The sequence below is a fragment of the Hyalella azteca genome, unplaced genomic scaffold, assembly GCF_000764305.2.
Source record: "Hyalella azteca isolate HAZT.00-mixed unplaced genomic scaffold, Hazt_2.0.2 contig16069, whole genome shotgun sequence".
Taxonomy (NCBI): Eukaryota; Metazoa; Arthropoda; class Malacostraca; order Amphipoda; family Hyalellidae; genus Hyalella; species Hyalella azteca.
The window spans coordinates 259,226-279,973 of NW_025945896.1; the positions used below are offsets into that span (position 1 = coordinate 259,226).

Consider the following 20,748-nt stretch of genomic DNA (forward strand, 5'->3'; position numbering starts at 1 on the left):
ATTGCACCCTACTCGTGTTAACCCCACTGGACCTCGGCGGCATTCCTAACCTGGAGAGCAATATTCTTGGACCTGGCCACCGCTCCTTCCTTCCCCCCTGAGTTTTGGCCTTTGCGGGGACGCCGCCGAGCGACTCTTCCTGACAATTAACAACACGCGTGTAAGCAGTAAGTATATAAATTTATGATTATCATTCTCAATTAATTATTATTAATTTGGTTCCGTTCCCCAGGTTTCATTATTTCATGTTCTCTTTGAAGAAAAGGTTGTAATTGAATCCTACATATCGTAAACTAACAAAGTTGATTCAATCAAAATGTGGTGCAAAGAGTGTATTGATAACTACAATACACACCTTTTATCATTTTTGCCATTCAGTGCAATCTTATTTAGCTCCTTTGTATATAATTGAAGGTTATCACGTTGGATGTTAAATATTTTTTTATATAGTAGGGTGCCAAGCAAAATAATTTTTGCATTCTTGCTGGTTTCATGGTCCAAATTTGTTCAACTACATAGGCAGAGTGCATGAACCAAAAAATTTCAACAATCCAACTCCATCTACTGGTTGCACAATCAAAGTTGAATTTATGCAAATGAGGCTTAATTAATTACCTACATTAAGAGTTTCAAGGACATGCTTAGCAGTTAAGTCTACTAAATATTATTCAATGTACTACACCACTGAATTGCTATGGTACACTTCTGCCACTGACTTGCTACCAGTAATAAAGTACAGTTGTTGTCACTTGAAAGTTTATCAATAATAACAGATTTCTTGGACACAGGAAACTTCTGGCAGTGTCGTTTGACAACCTGAAGCAGGTACTGCTTTTGTTCCTCTTTGTTATATCAAAGAAATACCACATCCAGCAGCATTTTTGACAATTTTCAGCTTCTGCACTACTTGACAACTGATGCAGTAATGTTAGGAGCCAGGTGTCAGGCTCCTACTGTAAGAAGTCAGTTTCAATTTGCATTGCCTAAAAAAACTTGTGTGTGTTAGTTGAGACGAAGTTTGACATAGTCTACTCAGACACAGTTCTATCATTCAGAGATTCAACTCTAGGTGTATGGGGGTTTTCACTGTGTTTTGACAAGGCCTGAACCACTTTGCAGTTTTCAGTATCAGTAATTTCAGAATTGAAGTAAGCAAGTCTCACGAGAGTTTCACTTAAGTACTGGATGGAGCATGAATGTCTTCGTGGCTGCACTGGAAATTGACTTATTAACTGTTCCTTTAGCAGCAAGATCTTTGAGTAACTGCAAATCATTTTGTGAAGCAATTGCAGTAGACATGCCTGTGTACCATGCTATTTTTTCCATCCAGCAGGCTCTGCATCAAGCACCTGGAGCATTAATGTTATAACTTGTTCAATTTACATATCATGAAAACTTGAGTTGATAAGTTGATCAATAAAGATGAGGACCAAGGTTCTTTAAAGTTTCTTTCATCGCTCTAGGTTATGCCTTGGGTTTTTAGTAAATGGGTTATGGCTTGGGTTATGTCAAACTTTCCAGACAGTGGTCATACATAAATATTGGGAGTGCTTGGTCAATCGGGATAAATGGTCAAATTTTGATTGGGGGTAAATGATCAGGTTTTGAACAGGGGTAAATAGTCATCAAACTTCTAAGTCATTTATTCAAATTGTGATGATAGGCCCTTTTTACAACACTTCTATTCAACTTCTCTTCGTGTTTGTTTGTTTGTTTTTTTGTCTGTCTGCTACAAATCTTATAATCAATATTTAACACACTTCTACCTCTCCAATCAATCTGAAATTTATTACACTTGCGTATAGTTGAAGACAATGCATCAATCAATTGACAGAATAAATAATTTTAAATATTTAAAAAAATTTACTTCTGATATTAAATAATATACGCTTAAAAATTAATTTTTAAAGACAACGCTTCTAAAAAAATCCAGTGTCTCCAATGTATAACATTTACAATGAATTTCTAATTTTAATTTCGAATATTAAAAAAATTAATTTGTACTTATTTTAATACACAAAATAAATTAAAATTTCAAAAGTATTTATTCTGTCAATTGATTCATGCATTGTCTCTGACTTTACGAAAGTCTGCAAAATTTCAGAGAGATTGGACAGGTAAAAGTGTGTTAAATATTGATTATAAGATTTGTTGCAGACGAAATTATTTATTAAATTTTTTTAATATTGCAATTTTTTTTTTCATTTTTAAAATTATTTATTCTGTCAATTGATTCATGCATTGTCTCCAACTTTACGCAAGTGTGCAAAATTTCAGATCGATTGGAGAAGAAGAAGTGTGTTAAAATTGATTACAAGATTTGTAGCAGACAGACAAACAAACAGACAAGAAGTGAAGTTAAAGAGAAGTGTTGTAAAAAATGTAAAAAAATAATTTTGTCTGCCAGATATCTATTATTATCAGAGACACTGGCCTCTTCAGAAGTGTTATCTCTATAAAGGAATTTTTAAATGCATATTATTAAATTACTTCTATCAATTAATTATTTGCCCACTCAAATAATGAACAAGCAGGTAACAACATATATTGCTTACTGTTGTAGGTATATATATTTGGATATAGGCCAGAATCTTCCACAGGTGCCACCTATGGCTCTGTGGGTATGTAATTCAGAATCTAAATGTCCGCTCTGATTCTGGGCATGACATGCAATTCTAAGGCAGTTTCTAAGATCGGTATGATTTATATTATTATTATATATTATATTATAATTGCTAATTTATATTGTTGGAACAAACAGACCTAGAATAACTCTAAGCCAAGTGCAGCAACTCGTGCGCAGTTGGTTAGGTGTTACTAAAATTTTGTTAGGGTAGGGATAAAAAATTGAAATGTTTCTTTGTTTACAGAATTTGAGCCAATTTTGGTACCGCCAAGACACGGCAGAGTGTCTCGCTACCGAGTGTCAACGACTAGCTTCTTCTTGTGAGGAAGGTTGTGGCAGTATTGCTTGTATCTCCTCGCCGACAGTCTACAGAACTCTCAGAAAATTAAATCCTAAGATCAAAAGTAAGTATTACTATCTGACAAATTTTATTTATAGCTACAAATCTGTGTTCATTATCTGTATGGATATGTTCGAGTAACAGTTGGATTTTAGCAACAAATTTATCTTGACAGTAATGTGTTCAACACGTATCCCTTTCGTGGGCAAGCATAGGATTGTGCTGACAGAGAAATTTCTTAAACCAGGACAAGAAATTATGAACAATTAGAAGATATATTTACTCGTATGTGTTTTTCACAATTCGCCATGTTGAAGGAGTAAAACACAGTTAAAAATTTATGAAGTGCAGTCAACAGCTAAAAATTTTTTTAAAATTCAAATTTAAGCAAAAACTTTGAAAGGTAACTAAACAAATTTAATTTCATCACGTTACCTTGAATAATTGATATTACTACTTCCGGTCTTATTTAAAAAATGCAAAAAAGCGTAAATTTCGTTGCTTGAGACTGAACTTTCTTTCAAATGCTCATATTTTAATTTATGTTCATATTAGTGAGTGATTTTATGCTCAGAACGTTGGGCAGATAATTGGCAATGAGCAGTGTTATTATGACGTAGCTTCACACATAAACCATGGGCCGTGGTGTGTCTCTTACTAAGGAGATTTCAAGTGACCATATTTGATAACTTGCCCGGCAAAAGGTTAGGAATTTTTTACTCTATGGAGCTACCCCCCACACCACTCTCATGTCAGCAATTTTATTTATATATTCATCTACTATTATCATTTTTTGAGAACCTGATTGTATCCTCAATTTAGATTATAAGTATTCGCACAAAGTTGCTAATTAAGCAATGTGGAATAATGAATTTATCTTTACATTTCTGCGAGATCGAAAACAAAGACTCAAGTTAATTAGGCAAATTTGCGTCACCAACCCGAGAAAAAAATTTGTATTCCAATCCTTCATATTTTGAGTATCGTGGTCGTAAATGCATAAGTCTTCCCTATAGCATGCCTATCAAATTGCTTTTAAGAGTTGTTGAATTCGTGATAGGAAATTAGTCTTACGTTTCATTGTGTTCTCAGTTGCACTGAAGTATTTCCTACATTTGAACACTAATAATTCCAACTCTAAATTAGGAGGCGTTCTCTCTATTTCATGAACTTGATCAACTTCAAAGCCATTTTCATTATTTAAACTTCCTTTCGCTTATAAAATTGGAAACCTTTGGACATTAGCTCGTTACTGATTGCCGCGAAATGCATTTACTTTAGTGAAGATCAGGTAACGTACTTTGATGGAGTCAGGTTATTGAGGACTCGTTAATTAACCAATTGATTTCTTCAGTGAGTGTGTTCGAGTTCGACTCGCGTTTTGCCGTTTACGGTGAGGACTTTGTGCTGTACGACTACCGAAGCCCTTTGAGCGTGCCTTCCCATCTACGGGAGAGCTTCGACGTGATTATCGCAGACCCCCCTTACCTGGCGGAGGACTGCCTCACTAAGGTTGCCCTCACCATCAAAATGCTCAGCAAACCTGATGCTAAGATTATTCTCTGCACGGGTAAGGTTATGACAGAGTTAGCCGCCAGGCTTATGGGTCTGGAACTGCAGAAATTCGAGATCAGGCATGACAAGGAACGACTCAGCAACCCTTTTGGATGTTTTTCAAACTACGATCTTGACGAATATTGCAAGTATACATGTTGAACGAGAATGGTTTTTCATTGCTCTCCGATATGAAAAAAATCAGGGAATATATTGAACCTAAATTGGAGTGAATTGTGCGTACCAATAACCATGGTGTTTGAAATAAAGTCGTACGAATACATTTATTGAATAAATTATCTCATATACAACCATATAAAAACTGTTGAATACTGGATGGAGTTTTTTCAGGCAAGGAATAAGAGGGAGTGGGACCAAATTGGTGGTCAATGGATGGCAAGGTTGGTATTTGCTTTTGAGGCGGAAATTGCTGCATTCTATCGCATCAAATCGAGGATTTTGAAACAATTTCTTCGCATCGCATGGTTTATGTTGGCCGTCACGTAGTTACAACTGAGGTAGGCGTGACATGTCTACACGAGTTCACAGAATTAAATAGCATAATATAAGGCGTCCAATACGATTAAGTAATAAGAGATTCTATTTTTTTCATTTGCGGAGTGGTTATGAAAATTGGATTCTAAGACCATGCAGTGTCTGTCCAATTTCCTAAGTACTAATGTAGTGTTGCAATTACAAAGAACAATTATTTAAAAATTAGCATAAATCATGTAAGATCTCAAGTTATTTTCATGGGAGTGTGAATTCAAAAGGAGATTTTTTTTTTAGCTAGAGCTTTACCGCTATTTATCAACTTTTTTTGTACAAAGTGTTTTTACAAAAATTCTTCCCGATATATTCTAAAAGACCCAGTCATATTTTACTTACTTACTAGCAGATTACCAATTCTTATTATATTTCAATCTTTAGCCTTAAACGTGGCTTCTTAATCTTTAAAATTAATCTTCTATCAGAATTCGGTCAAAAAAATGTCTAATATCCAAGTCCATCACGAAGAAGTTAACTAACCTATAAAAGATCATGTCTATTCTATTTCACTCAATTGCATAACCATTATAAGAACTTTTTCATCCCCTTTCCTTCCTACAACCATTCAAATAGTTGCGCTTCACCGCTCTATAATCAATCTGTTTGAAAACTTTTTCGAGTCAAACTACAAGTTATGATGCTAAATTTTAAGATGTCTGACATTTGCCCCTTTGAATTCTGCACTTAACTTGAACCTCTACAGAAAGTAACAAACAGAAGGCTTCTAATTCGACCTTGTAATGCTGACGTATTCAGCTCAATAGATCCGTTGTAATGATCAACGTACTATGATGAGCACAATGATTAAACCTGATCTCCGCTCGATGGTAAGTCGCACACATTTTTCGCCTGTAAAAAATAAACTATGTATCCAATTTTTCTACCCCGATTGTCAAAACAAGATAGCAACGGGTCACACTTCTACGAGCGATTGCCACGTACACGACAGGTTAAGATTGATTTTTGACCTAAAGATCATCCGAATCGTGTACAAAATAAAACATAACGAAAAATATTGCTCTCCTAGTGCGGGTCTACAGAATACACGTTAAACATCATTTTGTGTCCACAAAATATCTACTTACACCAACATCGACAAAGATGTAACATCAAGCGACTTTCACTTGCTTGTAATTGCGTGCGCCGGGAAAGTTGCATAATGTGGTTTATTAACGAAGGAAACCTCGAGTACGAGAAAAATATAATTATGGCACTGACTAGAAGAGACACGGATGTACCACAGTCTACATCATACAACAGTTATTTACAATTATTTACACAGTTTCATGCGCCCGGCAAAGCCTAACAGTCGAGTTCGGCCACAACATGAGAACCAAGTGTTTAAAAATAAATGGTGCTTATGGCAGTCAATCAAGTCATGGATAGCAAACTGCAATACTGCCCTGAGAATATATATTATTTGCGTAAATAAAAAAAAGTGTAAACTTTGATGTGTAACGCATACATCTCAATAGTTCCACAGCACCTCTTCGATTTGGGAACGCAGATTATTTTAGCACCACGTTGTTCCATTGAAGAGATAAACAATGCACAGCATTGACTGTACGCTTCGAGACAAGTCATTTGCATTGGAACGAAAACTTATGCAAGTAACTGGCAGTGGCTAAAATTATAATACCTAGAAATGAACATAAAATACATACACACTCGCAGAACATGTTGGCCTGCCAACGCATTCAACGAAAGCCTCACTTGCTCCACATTCGACAGTCGTACTCTTCAAAACAGAAGACGATGTATGCAGCCACGTGTGATCAGGTCAATTGTCGATTTAAATGATATTGGGTACCTCCGAATTAATGAAATCTTCAAATTTAATTCAACTACTTAGCGAAGTTCATCTATACAGCATTCGTGCTGGCAGTCGATTTCTTGCAAACCTCAAACACTCTTCTAAAGGATATGACTCGGGAAGGCAGTGAAGGGATCATCAGAAGGGAAGGGAGACTGTCTCCCCTAGAGGTAACGACTTACTTCCTTAATGCCGGGACTAACTTACAACAAACGCTCTACGAGACAATGAGATAATGTCGTTTATGAGAAAGTTAAGTCCGAATTTGATAAAAGCACACGTGATGTCGCTTATTTTAACTCGATGGCAAACAAGCACTGGCGACTGGATACAAATTTCTAACGACACGTTCTACTTCTCTTGATTGGCCAGCACCGTAATATTGTGAATTTATTGAAACTTTTAGTTTGCATTTTAGGTGCACCTAACTAAATTTAAAACTTTATACTTAAAAATAAATGCTGAAGCCTAAATGCTGAATACTGGTGCAATTAGAGAACATGGAATGATAGTCTTTCAGCTCAAGAGACTTGTTACAGGCTGTTACATCTATGTAAAATGCTTATAAATGAAAAGGATACCATAACTATTCAAGTAAGGCCTAGTCTGTTACCCCAGTCGGTGGATGGCGCTGAGATTCGAGCTCCGTGGCGTGGTGGGTCCATCGCTATTTACAAGGTTGCGCACGATAGCTTAACTCTAGGATGTATGGCTTTCAAGTTTTATTAAAATTATTAAAGCTAAAAGATTTTATGTAACAACAGTAAATTCCACTCATGAATAAGAACTCATTCTTTTCGAAGTTTCCTGCACGCGCCAAATATCATTGATAGGTTTTGGCAAAGGTTACGGACTTAATTAAACCACTGGATTAATCTATCACCGACTAGCAGTCGGTGTTAATGAACGTTGGAAAAAAAATTTGATTAAAAATTAGAACTTCCTGTATGAATCGCTACTAAGAGTGAACACTACTTGAAGCTCTTGTTCATCGCCATCAGCCTTCATTTCAGCGGGGCGGGCACTCGAGTATTGAGAAGGACTTGCTGCTGGCGCTCCTGCAAATGAAGCCAAGTTGCTACTCGGTGAGCAGTGTTGAGGGCACTTTATCCCTCCCTTGAGAGAAATTTATCACTCGTTTGTTTGATTAGACACAGAGTATGCGTGGTCTCAAACGCTGGCCATTCATTGGCAACGAAGAAATCTTTCTTCACCCTTGACCATCGTAAAGAATGCTGGCATGACAAATTAGGTCTTCCTCGGAGGACGTTCAATAACTTTCAGCCTATGGTGGTGAGATGCCGTTTGGGCGCAAGAGCTGAGAAGCCCACACAAAATTAATACACATTCCCTTCGATCTTATCGAATGGGAGCAAAACTGGCGCAACACATGGAAAGAAAATTATAATCCATACTATCGAGTGCTCCCGAATCACACGTTACACAATAGTTCTTTCTCTTTCAACAGTTTTTCCAAGAATATTTAATCAATCACTGACAGAAACGACACATTTCGTAGAGAGCACAAAGATGCTCCTGAGGTAGAATGTCAGCATTTGCAACATCCAGAGAGATCGGATCAGTCCATCATTACAAGAACAAACAAATTAAGCATCCCTACTAACATCAATAACAGAGTCTATCATCTTGGCAGATGCAAACACAAGACACTAAAAGTATCGTTTCAAATTTTATCACAAATAAGAATAATTATACATCTTTCGTGCTTCCAAACCGATTTGAAAAATTTACTCGTTTTATTTATCGAATTTCGTTCCACTTGAACGATATACTCTTGTAGCCCAGTTAATGGTTTCAACATTGCAGTCATTTAACATGCAAACCCCAAATATTCGTCTGAGAATAATATTAATCCTAAAATATTAATTTGTATATGCATACTTTACGTTAAATATTTATAAATTGGATTAGAACATAAAAATATAACATTTTATGTTCAATAAATTATGGTGTGCTATAAGAGCATACGTACGTTTGAGTAAAATTGGTCCGTATAGCTTGCTAAAATCTGACTCATCAAGCTAATTCTTGCGCTCAATTAGTTTAAAATAAAATTTTAATATTATTTCCACCAAATTGTTTACATTTGTGGACTTTACTAAGCTGTACATCGAATAGAAACAATCTTATGCTAACACAGATGAAGAGTTAAACGAACGTCATAGTTTAACGAACCTTCCTGTAACCTCGAGCATTGAACTCGTTGATATTTATATAATATTTTGAGATGTGGAATTCCAATTTCTCGATATTCTTATCTCGAGAGAAATTTTTCTACGTTTCCGTGGGTCGTGTTTAGCCATTTATATTGTCTGGTGATCGGAGGTGCCTCAGGGTGTGGGTATGCGGATATCTAACTTGAGGCCAACTTTTGGATCTGGAGCACAGGTACCGCAGTAGCCTCCGCATCGACCTAAAATACGTTGACTGTCCTGAACGATAAAAGAACATAATCAATATAAAACATGTTTCTAATTCGAATCGCGAAACATCACCTGCCAAAATACACACGACGCACATCAGAAATTCTCACAGAATTGAGAGACCGAAAAAAATCAAACTAAGAGAATAAAATGATTCTCAGTCAGTCAGACACACGCAATCACAACATAAAATTTCAACTTACATCTAATCTGTTGATCCAGTGTGCTGCTTTGTTGCCGTATCCGACCCATGTTGTTCTGTCGGAAACTTTAAAAGAAGTTCCCACTAAATTGATAGAGAATGCGCCCTGAGGACACTGAGCCATGCTGTAGCAGTCACCCGCCTCGCCGTAAGCAACTTGACGTCCGTCAACGGCATAAGCGAACGTAAAGTCGTACACTATAAAGAAAATGTAGAGAAAAGGTTAATTGACTCTAAGCAACAATAAAAACAATAAGAAATCACGCGCATTTTAACCACCAAATTTTAGGTAGAAGAGTATCGCTAATACATATGTTCGCATTAAAATCAGATGGAGATTGACACATTTATCCAGATTATACTATTTTAAAGGATATAATAGTCAGACTGTCTGAGCGAATATTATAAAATGAACCAATGATACTGATTGAAATTTAATCGCTTTGTAGATTTGACGCGATGAAACCAGAAAAAAGTTCCTTTCAAACTCGTCATGTTAAATAGTTTTATGAATGTAAAGCTATCCAGCAGCAGCTCCTCCAGCATCTATCTCAGTCAATAGTCAGTTATGGAAAGATCGGGTTCCAAAGGCCGGATCCCTTGTGAATCAAGTCGCGTAAAGTACAAGAATCGGCAACAGGCCAAGGGCCTATTTCTACAGTGCCGCCTCTTTTATTCTATGCTATTCAACTTGTTTCTTGAAAGGCCAGCAAGTACTTACTATTGACAGATAGTGTGGTGACGTTGAGTCTTATCCTACTGAAGGTTGTTAGTCCAGCTCGCCCACTTTCGTCGTGCACACACGCACAGTCACGATGTCGATCGCCGTTGTATGGGCAAGTGTCGGGTCGTATCAACCTGTAGGTAGTTCTTCCATGAATATTTTTCCAGTAAGAAAATTAACTTTTCAAAGTAATGATTATGATAGAAAATATTTGAAATTTCGAAAATATAACAAATCTCAGAAGACTAATGATGTAGTGTTAGCAATGAAAAATCATATTTTATTGCACTCTGTGGACAAAGTAAGATATTAAAGATTATCAAATATATCAAAGTTCATTATTTGATAATGATGCCAAAATTTTAAGTTGATGTGCAGATATGAAATCAAGATACGCGTCACGATTAGCGTACCTTTTGGAATAAATTTCAGCATAGTTGCCTTCTTCTCCGGCAGGTAGCGTAAGATATTCTCGAGGTTCTGATACATTCATACCAAAACAATATATCGAGACGTTAACGCCACCGACAAGTAGTGCAAACTCGCCGTCCAAATTCAGGCGAAGAATGTCTCGTGCCTAGCAATGAAGGTCATATTAATTCATAGTTCATAATGACAAACGATAATAAATTTGCAAGAAACATTATTTTAACAACGAATCAATATTTTTAAGGGTTAAAAATTAGGAAATTCAGTCGTTCAAGGAAAAAAACTCTGCCGCTGCCTCATCGTCAAAATAACCAAAGGCTTACTAAAACAACTAGGGGTAACTCCAACAGTCATTACCCCATTGGAATCATCCATACCTCTTTGCACGAAGTTAGGCCACAAGGAGGAGCCTGACAACGCTGCTTACGACGAGGTCGTGCTTCTCGGGAACAGCGCGCCGCTCGCACGCGGTTGCCGCGAGCATCAAGACACATTACGCGACGCCGCTGCCGCCCCTTTTCTCCGCACACGGCTTGGCACTGACAATTGTTGCACAGTTCAGACGAACTCGATTATATCATATATATAGTTCACACAGAGAAACAATGACATGCGTAATATCTAGTTATGACATCGGAACACTGAAAATCACAATATTCAGCAACACGTTATTCATCCACGTCTTTAACATAATCTTCGTATCAAGGTCAACTGTTGTAAGTCTATTTTCTTGAGAGTATACTTACTGCTTTCCATGGCTTGACCACCCAGAAGTAGCCTCTGGAGCACTCGCCCATGTTGCATGGTTTGGTTACAAGGGGTCGGCGTCTAGGCTTACACCCAGAGGGCGCGGGCTCAGGATCTACCCAGTTTAGGGGGCTCACTGCATGGCAGGTCACCGACCGCTCCTGACGCCCCGGTCCACATCTCGCTGAGCACTGCAGCGTCGCAGGTGAAGGGAGTGCGTAGAGTTTGAACAGTATTAGATGGAGAGGTTGTGTTCCCCAGGTGGAACAAGGAACAACGTATAAAATGAATAAGCAAACTGTTGTGGAACACAATTATCATCAAGGATATTTTCACCAAATACTGATTCATCACTTTTTCACCAAATACACCAAAAAAATTATTGTTCACGTGTGTGGCAATATACTTCAATCAATGAAAACACTCCATGTTCATGGGAAAATTCAAAACAGGTTAGCAATCACAGAGCAGTTGGGCATGCAAACCCAGTAAAGCGCAAAACATGCCTGAAACAAAGCAGAAACCTCACACAAAATGCTCTCGATTTTATTGAACAAGAAAGCCAATCGCATAAGCATGAGTTCTGATGCACAAGGCCTCTGTTTCTTCGTGGGTTACCAAGCATTCCATTTAAAGTCATTCAAACTAATGTCATTAGGCGAAAGAAATTTAAGGATGTAGCTTTAGTCTCAAATTTCAAGAAACCTTACTCATTATTTGTATGAAATAAATTGAGTGGTGCATGATAAATACTTGGCTACAGACGTATAACTGAAAAAAAACGATAACATAGATGGATCGACGCAACAATCGTGTATTATGCATGCACCGATTCACCAAACATTCATATTGTATAAATCAACATTCAAATCCTTTACGGACCCACAACATTACTGCTAACTTGAATCTTCATGACGAGATAACAGTGAGATGCACAGCCAAGTTGAGAAGAAGACAAATGCTGATGAATTTTAGATAGTATCAAAAACATACAGGAATTGATTGTATCTTGGACAAACAACTTCGTCACAAAAGAAGACACGATGATGCAACATTTACATTGCATACACTCAAAGCTAAACGACTGAGCTAAGCAAATCCTAAGAGCGACTGACATCTAGAACTCCTTAACATTGGCACAGAACATCCATAGAACATCCTCCTTAACATTGGCCCTCACATAAGTTGTTTTAGTACCTCAGACCATGCGCCACTAAGCCACCTGTAGGGACAGGGGTTCTTGTTACAGTGCCGGCTCTCTCTGGGCTTGATGAGCCCACTCCGTATACAATACTCTTGGTTGACGGGCGTCCCGGCGGTTGAGCCGCGTACAGGAGCAAGCATATCGACACATGTCACGTTGCGGAGCGTCTCGCCTTGATCGCACGACTCCGAACACTGAAAACACAACAATGAAGCGCCATCCTTGGTCACGAGAAATAATTACTACTCACCCTTTTGTAGCGCCTGAACAAATTGAAGAGAAAACATCCGTGAAGGTTACTAAATCGATTCAAAATTAAAGAAAGCAATTCAAGAATTCGATTTTTCTCGTTAAAAACAGATCAGTTTGAACATACAAATTAGCAATGTTACAAATGTTTATAAAATCAGGGGCATGGCAGATATTCGGCTTTAAAATTTATTTCAAATAAATTTTCATAAAACGTACACCTAAATTTATATGACATGCTGAGGTTATGGGCGTCAGTAACTAATTCATGAAGGAAACTACGGAACACAGATACAGATCAATCACACCTCGAAGGGAGAAAAATAACAAGAGAGACTTGAAGAATAAGAAAATCATTTATATGAGAGGCATATCAGTTTGTACGAAAACAATGATTCACATTGAATGGCCCAACTCAAATGTTCCAGAAATTCACATACGACGTATAACCTACATAATTCAAGTAAACCTGCCACCAAGTTCGCTCTTAATTTAGAAGAGACCGTTCGATAATTCGTTCATTTTTAACAATTCTGTTAATTGTAGTGCGATTGTGTTTTAAATCACACTTTATACATGTATAGCCCTTGAGGGAGATTACAAATACTTTTTGAAATTCAACTGAAAGACTAAGAACTGATTTTGTTGGTGAAAAAATTGTAAGCAAACATTCTCAGGGAACAGACGAAATCAGTAAATAGCAGTAAAGTATAGATTAAAATCAGTAAATATCAGTTAGGAACCTATTAGAATCAATAAATAGCAGTTAGGAACAGATGAAAGTCAGTAAATATCATTTAGGAACATTTCGAAATTCAGTAAATAGCATTTAGAAAAAGACCAAATCAGTAGAAAGCAGACATAAATTCAGCTTCAGTAAAGAACTGATTGAAGTCCCAATGAATTAACCGAAAAATGGTGTCCAAGCAAATGTGTCTCACATCCATGTTTATGCCGAGTGCTTTTATTTCCAGAAAATGCGTATGCCAAGAAAGAATATCAAGGAGTAATGAATTAATGGATATGGGTATGTTAAAATAAGCCAGACGGTCACCCAATGAACTTCTCTTCATAGGGTCGGGGCAATAAGGTTACGAGCAACGACTTAACTTTTCATAAGGGAACAGGGTTGGACTCACCATTGACTGTTCATATTCTCAACAGGGATAGTGCTCTCAATGCGGGGCGAAAACAGAATTAATTAAAATATAACAAGATCGGTACTGAGGTGGGAGTTGAAATATCAATAATACAGCTGTACTTGATAAAAAAACATTTATTTAATAAGGGGAAATAACAGAGTTATCACTCGGGTAAATTATCACAGAATTTTTAGGTTATTAATAAGTATCAATTTCGATAGGAGGAGTAAGTTAAACTGTTCGGGAGGATAGACGAGGGACGGAACGAAGAACTCGGGTTCTGGGGAGACAGAGTGACGGGCCAGGAGGGGGCGGGGACGACGACATTAGGGGACTTTGATGACGCTTGGTGGTGGTGGTTACTTTGGGGAAGATGATGATGGCGAACTTTGTGAGTAGCCCCATCACGCAGGAAACCCAAAAGTTCATCCTTTATTGAATTTGAAATCTGATAATGATGACCATGGCGGAGAGGAAGCAAAGGGAAGCCTTTACTCGGTGGGATGGCTGGGAAAAGATTTAGCTTGTGGACATCTTGTGAGCCTAACGTCGATTGAGAACCATGAGTCTCAGGAGATGGAGTAAAAGGAACTGAAAGTTTATTAATGAAAGGTGGAAGTGTAAGAGCATCAAGGTCTACCATTCTTGAAGCTATAAGATGATCATTTACATAGGTTGCAATTTTTTTACGTTCGTGTAGGGTTCTCCACTGAAATTCTTTATTGTAAGGCAACGAATGCAGTTTCGTCAGTGAAAGACTGTGATTAAAATGTTTACTTGCAGCATTATTGGAGAAGACAGAAGTTAGAGAGCCATTAGGCAGTTTAGCAAAACCTTTACTCAAGTTTTTATGAACATTCACACGGGAGAAGTTTCTAGGTTGATCAGGATTAAGATTTGATGATCCACCCGGACGTCTTTTTCTGTTCCGTCGTGGATACTTTACCGCGGACCAGGGTCCTCGGCGCCACTTGTAGCGGTAGTGGTGACGTCTTGGTGACGAACAAGGGACTCGGCACGAGGACATATTCTGAGGCTTGTCGCCAGGAAGACAGTCTGAAGGCGACAAGTCCTGACCCGTAAGTCGGTTTCGACACTTCACCAAGCGGCGTCTGCGTCCACGACCGCATGGTCGCGAGCGAAGTAACCGGCACTGCGAATACGTCGATTTACAATACAAACTTTGAAAATAAGATGCTGTATCTAACATCATGCGTTGCAAGCTTCATGCAGCTTTAAAAAGTAGTAGCGGACCTAATCATTTAGCTGGTGTGAATTATTGATAAATTAAGATTCTTGTCATCTCCCATTAGATATGACCCAAATAACGTTTTAAGTTTCATAAAGCAATAGGTACCGGTCATCAATTTATCTCGAATGAACACTTGTATTGAACACCTGCTTGTATTTGAATGCAATATATGCGGGTTTACTTCTGTACTCTGGCAATACTTACTCTGCCCCATTCGCCGACGGTCCACTCTGAGCAGACATGTTCATTACACGTGGAGGTGTCGCGAGGTCTCAGCCTCATGGGGCAGTCTGAGGGGCGGCGCCCACCGCAGACAACTAGACGTCGCCTCACTCCCCCACCACACTCAGCGGAACACTTCAGCAAAAAAGCAAAGGGGGTAAGTTATAGAAAGCTTAATGATCTTTCACATTCACATTTTTCATTTGGACAACATATACAATTTATGAATTTTCTTCCTAGTTAAATCTTAGGAAATCAGTTAGCTTCATATAAGCTATGAAATACTTACACGTCCCCAGTCCCCAATTTGCCACTCGGATGGTGCATTGAGGATATTGTCTACAGATTCCTTTAAAGAAAGCCCGTTCGAATCTTCGTCCACAGAGTTCTCTCTCGGATTGGTGACAGAGATTTTTTTTAAATTTAAATGATTTCTTGCCACTGCACGATTATCTGCAAGATTGGGCACCGGATGTCTTGCAGGGCTGGTGTATCGTTCGCTATAGTCACCAATTCGACGCACCAGAATCTCGTTCGTCTCTTCTGTAGGTGGTTCACGAGGCAAACTTAACAAATTAGCCTCGACCTTCTTACGCCCAGCTTCAACCCGTTGAAATTCTTCCCAGGGGCTCTCTCGTGTCAGGTTGCGCCGCTATGATAAAACAAATTATTACCATCAGAAAAAGTGTTATGTTTTTACTCACTGTTTTCGTTTATAACCAAGCAAGTTAAAGGTTTATAACCAATTGACGAATAAATGGAATATTCCTCCACTAGGCTAGTCATATTGAGGAATATAATTCGAAACTATATTAATCGAAATTAGTAAATACAAACACGTCCGAGACTATAGCTTAATTTAATATGTTCTGAATAAACTCACTGCTGAATGATAATTTTCTTCTGAATGCAGCATTTCTTCGTCGTACTCAGGACCAGTTAGTGGAACAGGGGTGGTGGAAGTGGTCGTAGTTGTGGTGGTGGTGGTAGTGGTGGAAGTAGAGGTAGGGCATGGGATATGGCAAGGCGCTGTAGCGGGAGGCTTGGCAGCAGCATCGCACTTGTGTTCGGGCTCCGGCATATTCGGATTGCCACAAACAACGACTCTGCGTCGCACACCGCGACCGCAGCGTCCGTCTAGACTCCGTAGCAAGACGGGCTCACCGGCGACGTCCGTGTCAAGATCCGCATCGGTGAGTCCAAAGTTCGAGACATGGGAATCCAGAGAAGAAGGATTCATTGGATGCCGGGGACCGCTGTAACGGGTGATGGAGATCACCTCTTCCAGCTGTCTCAGCTCCAACTGGGTTGATGTGTCTTCATTGACGGCGCACTGCGAGAGCAAAGATTAGTTTGTTAACTCAAGATCAAAACGAAACTCTGAGTTATATTTCATCCATCGAAGGCAACAGCTCAAGTTAAAGAATTAATTGAATCTGGAATTTATCGTGAAAATTATGGAAACCTTAGACTGCGGGGAAAAACAGTGAGACCACAAGATAAATTCATTCTCATCGTGAAAAAATCGTCATGTTAGAATTTTCATGGCTTCCTATTTTTATTTGATATGAGAGGCACTTTGATGACAGCACCAGAACCGTACCCAGTGATCCCAAGGTTGAGCGTGCCAGCAGGAACAATTCCTCATATACTCTGGCTTGTGCAGACGCACGCAGTTCCAGGCTTGTATTGGCCGGTTCTTCAGCTCACACCAATACAGCCTTTGCTGACTCCCTTCCGTCGCCGCCGGTAAGCAGGAACACTAACGAAAAATTAGAAAAATTATGCCACGACTTTTAATTTTATTTTCATGCATATTGATTCAATATTTTAGCAACCTGAATCTTCATTATTACTTTGACTTCGATTGTAATGCATGAATGTGAAATGAAAACGGCAAGGTATCATCAATATATTCATATTATTTCCGAGACTCATTGACAAGTACGAAATGAAAGTGAAAATACGTTCAAAAAATTCATCAACTTACAAAATACTCTAGATCAACACAAAAATTCAGCTAGCTTCGGTTGAGTCTATGTAGCACGTGTGTCCTAAGTTTCAAGTCTGTATCAGAAAGCGCTTACATTGACTTCTCAAACAATGGGCACTAAATAAGTTCTGCGATGCTGCAAGCACATTTAGATCCACGGGCTAAATTCTCGATGACCCACCCACATTCCTCCATTGGAATCGCCCTTATTGCTGCTATGATCGCTGTCTTCATATCAATGATAATATTGGGGTTGTTGAAATTCACTCAATCCTCAAGGTAATTCCAAATGAAATAAATCTGGAGCGTTCAAGTCCGGAAATTGAGGCGGCCACTCCGAGTCGCACCTGCGGCTGATCAGTCGTTGAAGAAATAATGCGTAGCCACGCCAATGATTGCCGATGACGATAATTAATGAGAGTTGAGGACCTCCAGTTTTTCTAGCAGGAACCTGCTTTACACCTCACGAACGAATCTTTTGCTGGGCTAAAACACAGTTTCCATGAACGACTAATGAGCCTCAGAAGTTATGTGGAGTGGCCGCCGCATTCACTGGACTTGAACGCTCCAGACTTTTAACTCTGGAAGATACCTTGAAGATAGATTGAATATCGACAACCCCCACGATTATCCCTTATATGACGGCAGCAATAAGAGCAATATCATGGGTAGAGTGTAGAGGCACGGGGAACTTTGTCCGCCGGAATGAAATGTGCTTGCATGAGTTGCCTGATACATTGACCTGAATTAATTGAGATGGATTTTTATTATTCAAAAGAATTTTTTCCAAATAGTAAACTTTTAAAGATGAACGTTTTTGGTGTCGTCCGATATTCTTCCATGCTCAGCGATGTTCAAGTTTACTAATTGAATAACGGACCTCCCGTTTTTTGCACGAGCCTCCAGTTTTTTTGGACGCTTAACACGCAAAAAAATTCGCATTTCTGGTATCCACTTATTCTTCTGACACATGGAAGTGTTCGTAAAAACCAACTGCAGAAGGAAGTGGTCCTCCATTTTGAAAAGCAGGTGAAAACATTTATCAAAGAGACGAGTATTTTTAGTGTGCGAGGACATTTAGTGCAACGCTACTCACAGGTGCCCAGTCGTGGTACTGCCACTTGGGGCACTCGTCAGGATGGCAGTTTTGGAGCGTGACGGGCGGACTGTCGGCGCGGCATCGCTCGTGCTCCACCTCGTCGCCGGCACTCGTCACGCAGCCTGCCACCGCTCGCGTCTTGCCGCACTCGCCGTCCTCTAATATCTTGCACTGAATGCAACATGTTCAACATTATGTTTTCAATGCTTGTAACTGCATATACGGGTTTTCAATGCTTGTAACTGCAAATAAGCGTAATTTAAAAAGTTCATAATCATCTCAAATTCGCACAAGATAAAAAAATACCTAATTTTTTAGACTTAGAACTGTAAATTTGTACTGTAAATCGCACTAAATAAGTAAGTAAAACCAAGGAAGAATTTTAGAAAAGTTTTTAGAAAAGTTTGCAAGGTTTCAATCATTACCATGTTTATTAACTAACGAACGGGTCTCCAAGGAATAGACGTCAAAATAACGCTTAGTCATCGTTATTTCACCGTCAGATGACTGGTGGGGGAATACGTACAGGCGACCAGGTCCTATAGCGCCAGGTTACAGGGCAGGATATTGCGCAGGACTCGAGGAGGGACGCTGGGCGGGAGTGCGCGTCGCACAAATGGTCGGCCACGCGGTGGCCTGCTGCGTTCCTTACGCAGTACGCGCTGCGCTCCCGCGTGCCTGCGTCATTATCATACTGATTATTATTATTTCGTTATCATTATGATTATTATTATTTCGTTAACATAATGATCATTATCATTTCGTTAACATAATGATCATTATCATTAACATATTGAGAATTTTCATTTTACATATTTATAATTATAATTAACACAATCATAATTTATCTACGATGTTCGAGGTCTTGGTATAATTTTAGGATGATAATATACAAGTTGCTCGAATACTTTTTCGGGAAAACAGCAAGCTTTGCATGAAAACGAAATAAACTCGCATTATGAATGCCGGGCACATGAGCGCCTTCGCGATTATTCGTAATGAGAAAAAAATATCTCTTATTCAGAAATAAACCTCATTAAAAGGTTAAAGGAGATAAAGAATACCTGCACAAGAGCGTCAATTTAGACATAATCTTACTGAACCGCCATGTTAAGACAAAGTAGCCAGAATACAGTAGTAATCATCGGAGCTCGGTCGTCTCGTTTGGAGGCGTGATTGTGAAGTCAAATCAACTTCTGCATGTATACTTTATTATGTTAGAAGGGCTTAAACCATTTATTATTAATATTTTTAAAATTTTAATGCGTTTCTTTGGTATCAATAGTATTCAGAACGTTTTCAAGCTCAGTTCCACAAACTGCGAACCTTATCTCAGCAAAACGGTTGCTTATCTTTTAGTCACATACGTGATGTCCGGGTGTAAAAATAAAATGAAACAATTCACCTGATCTGAAATAAATGTAAATATGACTCATTGTTTAAAATTTTTAGGTTAATATGTGATTTCTTACCTATGCAAGGCTGGGTGCAGTTAGTCCAGTCACCGAGGCGCCACAGGTAAGTAGGCTCAGACAAATGGTCGCTCTTGGTGTAGCTGTAACGAACATACGGTGGATGCAACTTCCCAACCGACAATATCTGCAAAGAGCAGCTGGTTAAGGGGGACATGATCCGTTCAATATTAAGTGACGATTCAAATTTTATACCGCCATTCCTCACTAGTCCTTGCACACATTCACATACACGACAAAATTATCCCGCCATCCACCACTAGTCTTGTGCACATTCACAAGCAATAAACTTAATGTGTGTCCAAGAAACACAAATATCCACAATTCAGTCTACCATTTTTTGTCGCGTCAGTTGACACATAACGTAAGACTATGTTGAACGCAAGGTCTTGCTATATTGTTATCCAAAAAGTTTACTAAATTAATTAGCAGGCACGTATGTAGATAATTTATTCGCATTTAACAGAATAATTCATTGCTTTACCACTTTTCCTCTAGAAGAAATAATGTTCTTAATTGCAATGCATTACAGCATCAGTAAAAAATGAATATGTCAATATTTTTAACGCATTTTTGTAATAAAATAACTGCAGCGTTGAACATTAAAGGAAATTTTTTCATTTGCACTCACACAGATTCTGCAAGAAATGAAAATAAGATAATAATAAATTAATACGCAAAGACTAC

The 20,748-nt window shown here is 38.6% G+C and overlaps 2 protein-coding genes across 2 annotated transcripts; one reads left to right on the forward strand and one right to left on the reverse strand.

Moving 5' to 3' along the window:
- The first annotated feature begins 2,782 nt into the window (after positions 1-2,782).
- LOC108675920 (EEF1A lysine methyltransferase 1) lies at positions 2,783-4,686 on the forward strand. Its single transcript, XM_018163974.2, has 2 exons — positions 2,783-3,030; positions 4,321-4,686. The coding sequence occupies exons 1-2, from the start codon at positions 2,853-2,855 to the stop codon at positions 4,680-4,682; spliced, it is 540 nt and encodes a 179-aa protein (XP_018019463.1). The 5' UTR covers positions 2,783-2,852; the 3' UTR covers positions 4,683-4,686.
- A 107-nt stretch (positions 4,687-4,793) lies between these two features.
- LOC108675919 (A disintegrin and metalloproteinase with thrombospondin motifs 9-like) lies at positions 4,794-20,188 on the reverse strand (the record flags this gene model as incomplete). Its single annotated transcript, XM_018163973.2, has 15 exons — positions 4,794-9,335; positions 9,530-9,726; positions 10,250-10,386; positions 10,666-10,829; positions 11,059-11,220; positions 11,428-11,619; positions 12,626-12,826; positions 14,970-15,176; positions 15,480-15,632; positions 15,787-16,149; positions 16,381-16,830; positions 17,101-17,259; positions 18,587-18,760; positions 19,116-19,267; positions 20,062-20,188. Coding segments are annotated over 15 exons (2,940 nt in total), but the record flags the coding sequence as incomplete, so codon positions are not given.
- Positions 20,189-20,748: the final 560 nt, after the last annotated feature.

What these genes read in the sequence shown, in the direction of transcription:
- LOC108675920 (XM_018163974.2), top strand. Translation starts at nt 2,853, where the DNA reads ATGTTTCTTTGTTTACAGAATTTGAGCCAATTTTGGTACCGCCAAGAC. An exon ending in ATTAAATCCTAAGATCAAAA is followed by an intron (nt 3,031 to 4,320) that starts GTAAGTATTACT and finishes TGATTTCTTCAG; the next exon opens with TGAGTGTGTTCGAGTTCGAC.